At 44.9% G+C, this 13,920-nt stretch overlaps 1 protein-coding gene across 1 annotated transcript in view; it reads left to right on the top strand.

Moving 5' to 3' along the window:
• The window catches only part of MCPH1 (microcephalin 1), a 222,558-nt gene that overhangs the window by 14,379 nt on the left and 194,259 nt on the right, over nt 1-13,920 (top strand). Inside the window, 2 exon segments of the mRNA XM_019652697.1 lie at nt 11,273-11,360; nt 13,806-13,916. Of these exon segments, the coding sequence (XP_019508242.1) occupies nt 11,273-11,360; nt 13,806-13,916 (199 nt within the window).

Genomic DNA, 13,920 nt, shown 5'->3' on the forward strand with positions numbered 1-13,920 from the left:
ATTCTATCTTTCTTATTTATTAGTGTTTGTTGTAATGCAATCAGATTTTAATTATCATAATTACTGATTTTTAGATTTTCTTTTGCTATCTTGAAAATAAACTTTCTTTTGAATTAAATGTATTTTTGCTTAAATGTGTGTATATTTTTAAAGTGAAAAATTCTCCCCTAATCCACCTCTGTCTTATTTTCCCTCCCCTCAGTTGTGGGAAATGTACCATTGAGAATTGGGTACTTTTTCTAAGCACATAAGAAATGTATACATATACATTTATACATTCGTATTTATATATACACCCGTATAAATAAGTTGCCTTTGTTTTTTATGGAATGCATACTTTGCAGTTAACGATATATTAAAGGACCTCTTCATGTTTGTACATAAGGGTATATTTTCTCATTTTTTTAAACATGTATGTAATCTTTTGTACTAGATAACAGTAATTTATGTAACAGATCTTCTAATGAGTGTGAAGTTTTTAATTTCTTCCCAATGAGAAATAGTACATCAAGTCTTTTTGTGTGCATTACCTTCTTGCAGATACAATAAGGGTTTCCTGCAGTGGACCTTTGAGGTCAGAGGGATGCATGTTTAAATTTATGGTAGATGCTGTCAAATTATCTTCTGGAAAGAGTGTGCCAGTTTCCCTTCTTTTTAGTGTAAAAGAACACCTGTTTCCCACAAGCATTACTCATACTGTGAGTTATCCGTCTCTTTTATCTTTCCTACTTTGTAGGTGAAAAAATAAAATTGATTTCATTTCCATTTCCTTGACTTTTAGTGAGCTTGAACTTTCTTTAATAGAACGTAGAAGTAAGAGCCAAACTGACCTTTATTTCATGTGTCGTCTGTCTATTCTAGTGCTGCCTGCCTGTCCCGGCTGTTGCTCATGTTTTCCACTGAAAGTGGGCACTATGTATGAGAGGCCACTAGGTGTCACTAGAAGCCCATTTTGTTGGGTTATTGCTGGGCGTTTTTAAGGGCAACTGTGTCACATAAAGTTTTGACTTTCCCTTCGGACACTAGACATTTTTATACTGAAGAAAAAAAAAATAAGGTGAAAGGAGTAAAGGTCATCTTGACTGTCATTTGAGTTCTCTTGAAAGAAGTGGATCATAAAGTGACATTTTTAAATAACCATAAACTGCCAGACGAGTTGGCAGGCCAGGTCACAGGCGTTTGTTTTTGCCCATTGGAGTGTGAGTTGCTGGCCAGGTGCCCGTCCCCCTGCACTGACCATTTCCCACAAACAAGCACGTTTTTCTCACAGAAGCACAGCACAGCCGTCCCCATTAGGACACAGACATTGAAACCTTCCCTCCAGCGAACGCTCCACATCCATTCAGCCTCACCAGCTGTTCCAGCCAGGTGTTTTATAGTCAGTGGCCCCCTTGATAGAAGCGCACATGTCCTCAGCTCTTATCACTCAGGAGTCAGTCGTGTCTGTCCCTGTGAACATCACAGATGGTCTCGTATAGTGTCTCTCCTTTTGGGATGGTCTCCTGTTTCCTCGTAAGGTTTTCTGAGTCCCTGTCTTGTACAGGCGTGCCCCGTGAGTGACGGTGGGCTCTTACTGCTCTGTGTGCCCTGCTTCCCGGGAAAGCGAGTAGCCCCCGTCAGTTACGGGACCTTTTTGAAGGGAGGTCTCTTCAAATTACGTAAATAACTTCCTCTTCACATATTACATGTTACACGTGTGTGTGTGCACAGCCCCCGACTTGATTCAGTGGGTTGTAATCCACTCCTGTTACTGTTTGTTAATGTTTAAATGGCCCTGGATCGGCCACTGGAAGCCCGTGCAGGTTGACTTCTGTGGTCTTTCACACGGTCCCCGTCGTTGTCTGAACGCTCCTTTTCTCTGTGACACAGCAGTTTAATGCAGACTCGCCTCGTACTTCCTCTGTTCCAGCCCTGAGTCAGCCATTTCTCCATTGGGCCTTGCTTCCATTTAGTGGAAAATGATATGAATATTTTGAATCCAGAACCTGGGTGCCAGGCGTGCTCACTGCCACTCCCACGCCCTCTTGTGACAGCTAGTGATAGCCGTGTGCACCTGCGTTTGTTTCTGTGACCGTCGTGTAGTGAGTGAATCAGTGTGAGCCCACTGGCACCTGCGGTTCCAGCCCACACCGGGGAGCCCATCTGGCCTTCACACCCTCCACATGAGGAACCTGCCTCCTGGTGGGCTCGTTCACAGGGTGGCTGATCAGACAGGCAGGTGGCCGGTCCCTCCACACGGGTGCCCCCCACACGCTGTGCCCCGCCCCTCGGCCTCCCTGGGCTCCACACGCCCTGCGTGGGTGCCCCCTCCTCGGGCTCTGAGTTTTCAACCTATTTTCTTTCTGTTTTGAGAAATATGGTTTTTCATAAAAGCTGTTATTTGCGTTAACATATATTGAGTTTGATAGTTATTTTTAAATAAATTAACAAGTATGCATTTTAAGAGCTGTTCCATGTTAATTTATGTTACAATAAATATCCACAGATACAACAAAAAAGCTTTTTGAGATCCGTGAAAGGGATTTTGAGCCCCCAGAGCCTGAGAACCGCGGTTTTCCAGTTTGTGTCTGTGGTCTCCATGGCGCGGCCTTGCACTGTGCGTCTCGCGCTGCCAGGTGCGTCTGCACAGACACACTCCTCCTCACCACCTCTGGGAGGCCTCCAGATGGTCTAGTTCCCTTGGGGGGGGGGGGCTTCATTGTCCTGTTTTGGAAGAGGCAGTGGGTCATGGTGACGGGGGCCAAACGGGGCTTCTTGGGTAAGACCCAGCACGGGCGTGGTGTCACGGGATAGCTGGGATCCAAAGAGCTTCCGCTCCGGCCAGGTGCCTTCCCTGGCAGCTTCTGAGAGGTCCTCCCTGGGTACCGAGCTCGCCCAGCAGTCACGCCATTTCAGATACTTGGGGAGAAGGGCATTTCAGCGTCAGAGGCCTTCCCTCAAGGGCTGTGCAGCGCTTGACAGCAGCTGGGAGGGGGAGGACAGTGTGTCTGAGCCACAGTCCTCTGGGTTTAAAGCCTGACTTCACTCTCGGCAGAAATATATGTGATGGAGCAAGACACGTGTACTAGGATCAGATAAATTACTATGGAGACGCGTCAAACAGTAGCATAAATTGCCTCTATTTTTATTGTCCTTGAGGTTTTTATACCCTGGGCATGTCCCCTGATTCAGTCCAGGATGGAGGTGGTCAGCCTTTTAGTGGCAAGTCCAGGGACCCTGCAGTGAGGCTGGGGCAGGGTGCGGGAGCCCGCCGGGGTCAGCATGGCCGGGCAGAGTGAGGGGGCCTGCCGGAGTCAGCATGGCCGGGCTGTCAGGGAGGGGTGTGGAGGAACCGCAGTGTCAGGTCGGTTTTCCAAAGGAAAAAGGGAGCAAGACTGCATTGCCTTGAAACTGCCTGCGTGGTTACCGTTTGGAAAGGTTTCACGTCTCTGGGCACATGGCATCCTCGAGTCTGCAGGTCAGTGCTCAGGGTTGACCGGAGGGACGGGAACTGGCGGTGAGCGGGCCGTGGCGCCCTAGCGCAGAAAGTGAGGAAGGGTGTGGGAATGGTGACTGCAGAAGGCTCGCTCGGCAGCAGCAGACCAGGCGCTCTGAGCGGGTGTCCTATGCGTCCCTTTACTACTTGCTGCTGTTTTTCCCTCAAATGCCCTGCTCTCCAATAGTCACTGAGCTGCTTCCCTTTCCTGCAGCCTTGTTCAAACACTGCCTCTTCTCTGAACGCTTGACCGGGCAGTAGCCGTGTGTACCTGCTGGCCAGGTGCAGCCCCGGAGCCTGGCAGACCCAGGCCAGCCCTGTGCCACAGCAGCCCCGGGCACGCAGCCCTGCACTGCCGGCCCACCTGTGACCGTTGCCTGACCTGCAGGCCCGGTAGGTGCTGTGACAGCCCAGTGCTGTCCGCTCTGTCCACCCCAGAGCCCTGGGGTCCGTCCTGTGCCCATGGGAGCCACGTGACTGGGACCTTGTGTTAGGAGCGTGTGCTTCCAAGCTGGAGCCTTCACAGAGCTGTCGTTCGTTTTCTGTCTCCCTTAGCGCCTTCACTTAATGGAGCGATACGCTTGGCTTACTGACTGGGGTTAGGGATGAGGGGGTGACTTGGGTGGCCGTGGCGTAAGCCGTGTAGCGTTGGTCCAGGCACAGTCGAGGCCTGTCCTGTGGGTGGAAGCCGGGTCGCGGGTCCCCAGAAGCCTTGCGGCGGGAAGTGCTGTGTTCCTTAGCTCTCAAGGGCGCTCACCCGCGTGGGATTTCCCCAGGGCGGTGTGACATGTGCTGCTGTTTCCCATGAGCTCTGAAGAAGAAGCAGTTAGAAAAGCAGGGTCAGAAAGCTGGTTCTGGTTTCAGGGGCAGCTCTCGAAACACTTCTTAACCACTAGATGGGGGGATAATGTTATCATTTCACATTTTTAAGAAAAGTGGAAATCTGACTGGTGAGCTGTTTTTGTTGAGTCAGTGGATTTTGATGGAGCGCCTGATAAATGTGGTTTTGATGCAGCGGCTTTAGAATTCTCAAGGCACACTGATGCACAGGTTGTTTGCATGTATGCAGTGACACTGCTACCATCATGGCTACCTGTTTCTTCATGGGGCAAGGTCACGGTTAAACCCGAGGAGACTGGCATCAGGGAGCGTGCCTCTAGCTAGACAGCTTTCTTCTTAGCATGCGCTTACATAACCTGCTGGGACGCTTACCCTGGGGCGACAGAACAGACCTTCACACTGTCACCTGGGCCCCGCACGCACTTTGCCCGACTTGAACAAGCTTTGCCCCAAACTCCTGACTAGTACAGGATACTTACTAGTTTTATAAACTTGGGCCAGTGATCTGTACACCTCAGTTTCCTCAGGTGTGCAATAGAAAACTGTAGCATGCCCCCGCTAGGGCTGGTGTGAGGCTTCTCACGAGCTGGCTGTCCTTTTTTTAAATCAACGGTTACTTTATTTTTTTCTTTTATTAGTTTCAGGTGAACAAAACAACATAGTGATTAGACATTTATATACCTGACAAAGTTATCACCCCAATAAGTCTATTACCCATCTGACACTGTACATAGTTATTATAATATTCCTGACTGTATTTCCTGTGTTGTACTTTCTATCCTCATGACTACTTTTTAAATTATAGTTGACATTCTGTATTATTTTATATTAGTTCCAGGTGTATAGCATAGTGTTTAGACATTTATATAATTTATGAAGTGTTCCCCCCTTAAGTCTAGTACCCACCTGGCACCTACACAGTTATTACAATACTATTGACTGTATTCCCTGTGCTGGACTTTACATCCCCTTGACTATTTTGTAACCACCAGCCCCCCCAATCTCCCCTCCATTCTAGCTGCCATCCGTTTGTTCTTCATATCTGAATCTGTTCCTGCTTTGTTTGTTCATTTCTTCTGTTCTTTAGATTCCACATACAAGTGAGATCATATGGCATTTGTCTGTCTCTCTGTCTGACTTTCAGTCAGCACAATACCGCCTGGGTCCTTCCATGTTGTCGCATGGCTGCCTGTTGCTATAGGGATGAGCGTGTGGTCACGATCATGTTCACGAAGACAGCATTACCTGGTTCTGTTCACCTGCCTTCTACCCTGATGCTTCTTGGCCAGCCCCCCCTTTTACTGTTTCGTTGCTTGTGACCGTGGGAAATGGGACAGTTCGCTTGAGTAAGGAGAAGCTGGTTCAATGCTGCTCAAGGTAACAATTGGTAATTAAAGGGCCTTTTGGGAAAAGCGGCCTTGTTGAGAAACCTCTCCTGGTTCTCTTCATCCTTCCTGCCCTTCGCCTCTTTCATTAGATCAGCTGTTCTGCCCATCCCTTAATTGTAGGCTTTCGACAGCAGCGGTTCTCAACCTTCCTAATGCCGCGACCCCTTAATACGGTTCCTCATGTTGTGGTGACCCCCAACCATAAATTATTTTCGTTGCTACTCTATCACTGTAATTTTGCTACTGTTATGAATCGGAATGTAAATATCTTTTTGTTTTCCGATGGTCTTAGGCGACCCCTGTGAAAGAGTCGTTCGACCCCCAAAGGAGTCGCAACCCACAGGTTGAGAACCGCTATAGAATCTACAGGCTTGAGTGGATTCGTTTGGTTTCTTTAAATCAACTTTATAAAAAGTGTAATTGACATAAAGTAACATGTACCCATTTTAAGTGTACCACTCACTGAGTTTTGACTAATGCGCATGCCCATGTGACCACCACAATCAAAATAGAAAGCGTTTTCTTTGCCCCAAGAAGTCCGTGTCCCTTTGCAGTCAGCTTCCCTGTCGCCTCTCCCACCCTGCCTAGCCCCTGTCCGGTTTCTGTCACTGGACCCGCTGTGCCTCTTCTAGGGCCTCGTCCCAGCGAGTCATCCAGGGTGTACCCTTTTGTGCCTGGCTTCTTTTGTTCGTCATGATGTTTTTGAGGTAAATCCATGCTGTTACATGTTTCAGTATTTTCGCTTTTTATTGCTGAGTAGTGTTGTATGGACACAACCAGTTTATTCATTCACCTGTTGGTGGATATTTGGGGTTATTATGAGTCAAGTTGCTGGGAGCAACTTATTTTCGCCCTTGTATATTTTCATTTTGGGGGTCATTACCCAGAGTGCCTCCAAAGTGGTTGTACCGTTTGACACTCCTGCCAGTAGTGTGTGCGTGCTGCATGTGCTCACACCTCCACCAGCACTCGTCAGCCTTCTTCATCTCAGCCGTTCTCCTGGATACCTGGTGGCATCCTGTTTGCTTTTTGGTAATAGCTTTTTGAGATATAATTCAGACTCCATAGAATTCACCCATTTGAAGTGTACAAACCAGTGATTTTTAGTATTTTCTCAGAGTTGTGCAGCCATCTCCACAATCGATGTACAACATTTGCGTTTCCTCAGAGTGAAGCCTTGTACCCTTCACGTCACCCTCTGTACTCTCCCGCCCAGTCCAAGGAAGCCACCAGTCTACTTCCTGTCTCTGGATTTGCCGATCCTGGATATTTCACAGAAACGGAATCATTCAATATGTGTGTGGTCTTTGTACCTGCCACCTTCTCCTAATGTAATGTTTCCAGGATCCATCCACATTGTAGCTTGTATCAGAAATTCATTTTGTTTCATGATCAATAGTATTTCATTGTATGGATATAGCACATGCCTCCATATCATATGTATGACTGGCCAGCATCTCCTGTTCTGTACGTTGTTGTGACACTTCCTCAACAGTTTTCTTTGAAGCAAAAGGTTTTAATTTTGGTGGAAGTCCAGTTTATTTTTTGTTTCCTGTGCTTTTGGTGTTATTTAAGAAAACATTGCCAAATTCAAGATCATGAAGATTTGCTCCTATGTATATTTTTTAAAGAATTTTATAGTTTTAGCTCTTACATTTAGGTCTCTGATCATTTTGAGTTAGTTTTTGTGTATGGTGTGAGGTAGGGGTCTAATTTCATTTGTTTAATGTTGATACAGTTGTCTTGGCACCACTTGTTGAAAAGATTATTCTTTCCCCAGTGAATTGTCTTGATACCTTTGTCAAAAAACAGCCATAAATATGTGAGGATCTCATCTGGTTTTAATTTGTATTTCCCTGATGACTAGTGCTAAACATCAGATAATATGCTTAGTGACTATTTGTGTATTGTCTTTGGTATAGATCTTTTGCTAATTTTTTAAAAATTGGGTTTTTGTCTTAATATTGAGTTGCAGGCAATAATACCAATTTTTCGGTCAGATGTATATATTGTAAATACTTTCAGTCTGTGATTTACCTTTCATATTCCTTATTGTGTTTTTCAAAGCATGCAAGTTTTTTATTCAGATTTTCATTTTCTTCTTTTGTGCTTTGTGTATTTGATTTCCTATGTGAATATCTTCAAAATCATGAATTTTTCTTTCATTTTCTTGTAGGAGTTTTATACTTTTGTGTTTAGTTCTGTGATCTATTTTGAGTAATTTTGTGTGTGTGTATATGTATAGTTTAAGATAAGATCCAAAGCATTTGTCTCTACAACAATGACATTTACTCACTCAAAGTGTTTTTGAGTCCTTCCTCTTGGCCAGGCTTTGGGGTTACATTGTACCTAGACAGGCATATTGCCTCACCTTCATGGGACTAACATGCTTTCTCATGAAGAAACGCACTTGAGAAGGGCAGGAGGAAGGAGCCGGTCCTTCCTGCAGTCATGGCAGCTGAGCTGGGAGAAGCAGAGCCGGGAGGGGCCCTCATGCATTCTGGGATCAGCAGGTAAGGCCTCCTGAGTCAGGACAGTGCCATTGTGTCTGGGGTCTGAAAGCGTCAGGGGCTGGAATCCAGTGAGGGGAAGTGTTGAGCGAGGGGAAGTGTTAAGCGGGGCTCCTTCGGGACCACGGTGAGGGATTTGAATGTTCTGTGTACCTCCGTCTTTGTCCTCAGTATGTCCTCGAAGCATCGGACCTACGTGTGCGATTGCCTGCTTGATGAAGCTACTTGGCTGAGTCACAGCACCTAGGTTTGCATAGGTCCCGCCCTGAACTTGCTGTCATTTCTGCTTCTAAACTTCTTTTCCTGGCTTGGTTTATGGTGCCATTGAGTCAGGATACATAGTTACCTGTTATTGTGAAGAGCTCCCCCCCCCTCCTCCCCACCCCCCAGCAAAGAGAAAATCACGCTTCTGTGAAAACAGTGGTCCCTCTTAACCAGGCTCATAGTCGCGCAGCGGGCACGCTTTTGCACCTGCTTTCTTTAGCTCAGCGTTATACTGGTGAGGTTCATTCGTGGCTTTCACTTGGGGATCAGTGTACTGTCACTGCTGTCTGAACACACCCAATTAAGTTGTCCATTTCCCTGTTGGTGAACCTTAGGGGTGTTCCCTGCATTAGACTCTCCCAAACACTACTCGCTGCCGGGGTCTCCTGGCGCCCGTTCCCCCACCCTCCACCCCTTGCCTCTGGCAGCCACCCAGCTGTTCTCTGCATCTGTGAGCTTGTTCTACACATGCACACTTTTTTAGATTCCACATATAAGAGAGATCATACCATACAGTAGTCCCTACTTATCCACGGGGGATACATTCCAAGACCACCCCCCCCCCAGTGGATTCCTGAAACCACAGATAGTTCCGAACCCTTTATATACCATACATTTTCCTATACATACGAGTACATACCAGTGATGAAGTGTAATTGATAAATTAGGCATAATAGGAGATTAACGACAGTAACTAATAATAAAATAGAACCGTTGTAACAGCGTGCTGTAATGAAAGTTCCAGGAATGTAGTCACTCTTTTTGGGGGTCCCTCGCTGAAGTCTTCGTATGATCTCAGTGCTTCCTGATGGAGCATGTTGTCATCAGTGGGAACACGTTTTTCTGTTCCTGCCTTCCACTCACAAAGTTAAAGACTTTTTTATCTTCATGAAATACTTATCATGCATGCACCGTGATCTTAACTTTTGCAGTTTGAGATGCAGTAGCAAAACTAGGTACGGGTTTCTTTCTCCTTCACAATTTCACAGGTAGAAGATTTCGTTCTTACCGTAGGTCTTAGCCACCGCAGCATATGATTATTTTTCTTTCTGTGTTAAGTCAACTTTCACCTTTTCACTGAAAGGGAGTACTTGACAGCGTCTCTGTGGCATGTCCAAATCGCCAGCATCACGACTCTTGTTCTTTGGGGCCATTACTAAGTAAACTAAGGGTGACTTGAACCCAAGCACTGGGACACCTCGGCAGCTGGTCTGATTGCCGAGGAGGCTACTGGGTGACTGACGGGCGGGCTGGGAGACAACGGACTAAGCGAAGAGTCCCGTGGTAACTGAAAGCGTGGGAAAGCGAAACCTCGGATAAGGGGGGCCTACGGTATGTGTCTTCTCTGTCTGACTTGTTTTACTTAGCATAATACCCTCAAGGTCCACCCGTGATGTCACAAATGGCGAGATTTTTTTTAAGGCTGAGTATTCCATTGTGTACAGACTATCACAGTTTCTTCATTTATTCACTGATGGACACTTAGGGTGTTTCCGTGTCTTGACTGCTGTGAGCAGTGCTGCATCATGCCTACTTATAGGGGACAGTTGCATTGTCACCTGCTTCTGCTGTCAAGGCGTTGGACAGCACATGTCATTCAGCTTTAACTCTGTTGTATCCTCAAGAGAACGAGAAACGAAAAGCAAATAATGTCTTCATATTGTGATAACAGTTTCGACCCCACATGCCCTCCAAGGGTCTCGGGCCCCAGGGTCTGTGGACCACACTTCGGGAGTCCTTTCACTTCCCAAGAGACAGCACGGTTGTCAGGTTACGATCACGGTTGTGATCTTCCTGAGTTGTTTTAAAATGAGGACTACTTCACCATTTTGTATATACCACACAATACCATACACGGACGTTCCAGAAATTTCCTTTCGTTCTTAATGTATTTCAGAGAGCTTTCTGTATCAATATGGACATATGTGCCCCTTTCTTTTTTCACTGTATTTTAGTTGTATTTTCAAATAGTATTTGCATACCTGAGCGGTGATAGTCTTCTGAAATATAGTCAGATGTGTTTAAGGGCTGTACTTTTAAAAGACTTTGGACAGACGAGTTGAGGTTCTATAAACATGGTAGCAGATTTTTGACCTGGGTTGGGAGGGGTGAGTAAACTGATTTGAGATGAATGTTTCAGTAATAGGAATGAATTAGAAGAGGAGAAACAGAGAGGAGAACATGTAGGAAATCAGTGTGACTGTTAAGAGTTGAGTGACTGCTTAGAAGTCGGCCATCGTCGGGGTTTCCGAGCTTGGGGGGGGGGGACGGATGTGACAGTGCACTGTCGTGGGGGGATGAGCACCTGGGGCGGCCCGCCTGGCGCTCTGGGCTGATGGTTGTGTCTTAATAGAAGCACACAAAAAGGAGAACCTGGTTTTGGAAAAAAGATGAGCTTTCTGGCCTTAGTTTCTTTAGGACCCTGCTAGCTGTAAATTACTCATTTTACAGCCTGTTTACCCTTAAGTTATGCATTTAATGGCGTGTACCTACACCTTTTTGAGTGCCACGCACTGGTCTTTCTGAGGTGTGGTACAAATCTGAACTTGCTGCATTAAAAGTGTACTTCCTTTATGTGCCTCTCACTTCTATGCATATACTTAAACACCATATAGACAAGATTTGGGAAAGTTGAATTTATACGGACTTTATTTGGTAATACGTGTACTTGTTTGGAAGACATGTCTATTAAAATGGCCTGTGCTTGGATTTCTTAAATCACTAACTGACACATGCAGATGTAATGCTGCGTGACTGTAACGGAAGCATGCTCACCACTCCCATTCCTCCTACAGATGCAGGACGGCTGGAAGGCATGTCGACGAGTCTCTGTTCCCTGCCGCCAACACTCAGGAGCACTTACCATGCCTGATTAAAAAGAAAGTAAGTACGGAGTCGGTATAGACCAGGGGTCGGCAAACTGCGGCTTGCGAGCCACATGCAGCTCTTTGGGTACATTCCATCTCAAAAGTTTGCCATGGAAGAGCCAATCCTGTTTCTCACAACAACTTAAAAATTATTCGAGAGCCATAAATATATTTTTACATAATCACCATTATGTGAATAATATCCTTTAAAAATGTTATAAATGAAACCATGATAGTTTTATTTTCAGTTTTACTTCAGAGCCTGTGGCTTGCGAGCCGCAGTTTGCTGACCCCTGGCGGCTCTTCCGTCTCAAGTTTGCTGACCCCTGGTATAGACAGTGGCGATTGTGAATTTATTCATTCCTTTTTTGTTCCTAGAAAATAAAACTTACAAATATATTCGACTTGTTTTAAGTATCGCTCATTGATAATACTGTTCTTTTCACATATATTCATCATTTAGTGAGTTAGAGATTATTTTATCCTATGAATGCTCATGTAACTTGCAAGAAATGGAAAGGGTTGTGGCTGGCGAAGATAAAACGAAAAGTTGCCCAGAGGATAGCCAATACTTGGGTGCTCCTGCAGTTACTTCTGATGCAGGTTGCTAAGTCTGTGATGAAATGCCTGTGTTTAGCTGGGAAATCTCGAAATTGGACACACAGGTATCCAAGCATGTAAAATTATTTACAGAAAATCTGCTGACAAAGAAAAGACACTGTTTTCATTTGAGATCTAATACACATTTGGGCTCTTTAGGTTTTTATTTACTTCAAAGTCTTAATTGCGAGTTTATTTGAGAGTCAACTAGTTTACTATGAAATGTCAGCAAGTCACTGTGTTCACGTGAGAGTCTGTACTGGAGAGAAAATTTGCAGGCTTTCTCCACACTGAGTCAGACAGACTAGAGCCGTACATTTCCTGTAGATTACAGAAGTAATTTCCTGTGGACGTTTCCAGAGTTTCTGCCTGTAGTAAATCAGGTGTCTTCATTACCTTTCATCTCAGACAAGCCGGAATTTGCCTGTGCTCTGGTGGGTGAACTTCAGGCCCCTCCAGGTCTCCTCATCTGATCGCGGGTGAAATAGAGCACTCAACTGGCTCTCGGCTCTTCTCTAATATGCTAAACAATAGCTGTGTCTGTCGTTTTAAAAATAAAGTACTTATTTTAAACACTTCAGGAGCACAAGCATATTTTCATTGTAGAATTTTTAGCAAACACCTTGTAAAATATACAGCAAACATGTCCCTTGAGTTCCCTTTCCTTAAAATAAGCAGTTTTCAGTTTGACTTGGTTCCTTGTGGATTGGAAGGTCGGTACACGTGTGTACATGTACACACATTTTACACGAATGAGATTCTACATTACGTGTGTTGTTAGGTAGGTTGCTTTTCCTCCTTCAGCAATGTGCTTTTGACTATTTTATGTCTGTCTGTATAAGTCTGCTTCGTTTTTCTGCAGTGGATTATATAGCGTGAATGTGCCCTTCTTGGGATTCATGTACCCTTAGACCATTGTTGGTTTTTACTAAGCAAGCACACTGTGTGTGTGTGTGTGTGTGTGTGTGTGTGTGTGTGTGTGTGTGTGTGTGTGAGAGAGACGTATTTGAGTTTCTCCAAGTGGAATATCTAGAAATGAAATTACTGGGTCAAAGTGTGTATGCATTTTGGTTTTTACAGTTCCATTAACATTGTACAAGATAACATCCAGCCCTGATCAGAGTGTCAAGGATATGTAATTAATCTTTTTAGTTTTTCCTCATCCGAAGCATCAATAATGTCTGCTCACACACTTTACTTTCTACTCACGCCTAAAAGCATTCCCTTTTCCAAATGCAAGCACAGTTTGAACCTAACTCCAGACCTTATTGTTTTGGGTTGAGAAGGTTGTCTGCTTTGCTCTCCCTCACTTGTGCTGCTGCCAGCCTGACCGTCTTGCCTGCTGTTCTTCCAACATGCCATGTGTGTGTGTCCTCCGAGCCATCCCATTATGTTCCCTCTGAAACACGCTCCCCTCAGGCTCCACCCACACGACCAGCTTCTGACTCCCGACTTCCATAGGACTTCGGTAGTTATAGCACAACTGCTTTTGTGTTTTATTACTATGTCGTGATTTCTTGTGTGGCAGGGAGATAACATGAGAGTAGCAAAAATAAGGAAAAGGAGACTAATTTTGTTTAAGGACTTTCATGGAAACCAAAAATGCTGGGACACTGAAAATGCCTCAGAAAACATAGCTACTTGTACAGCCAGCCCTATATTCAGTCTTAAAATTCTGTCTATATTTTTATAGTTTCATAAAAAGAAATAAATATCACCAGTGCATGTAGAGTGGAAAAAAGACCTCTTTCGGAAGGTTTGATTATTAATGTTAACAAAGATACCGAAATGTATGTAAAAGGGTTCTTTTCCTGTTTTGCACAGTATTGTATTGCTAATTTTTATGTTCTTTTTTGCACAGCATAAGTGTATGCAGCCCAAAGATTTTGTTCCTAAAACACCAGAAAATAGTAAGAGACTTCAAAAGAAATTTGAGAAAATGGCTAAAGAGCTACAAATGCAAAAAACGACAGTAG

The sequence above is a fragment of the Hipposideros armiger genome, unplaced genomic scaffold (assembly GCF_001890085.2).
Source record: "Hipposideros armiger isolate ML-2016 unplaced genomic scaffold, ASM189008v1 scaffold_185, whole genome shotgun sequence".
NCBI classification, from domain to species: Eukaryota; Metazoa; Chordata; class Mammalia; order Chiroptera; family Hipposideridae; genus Hipposideros; species Hipposideros armiger.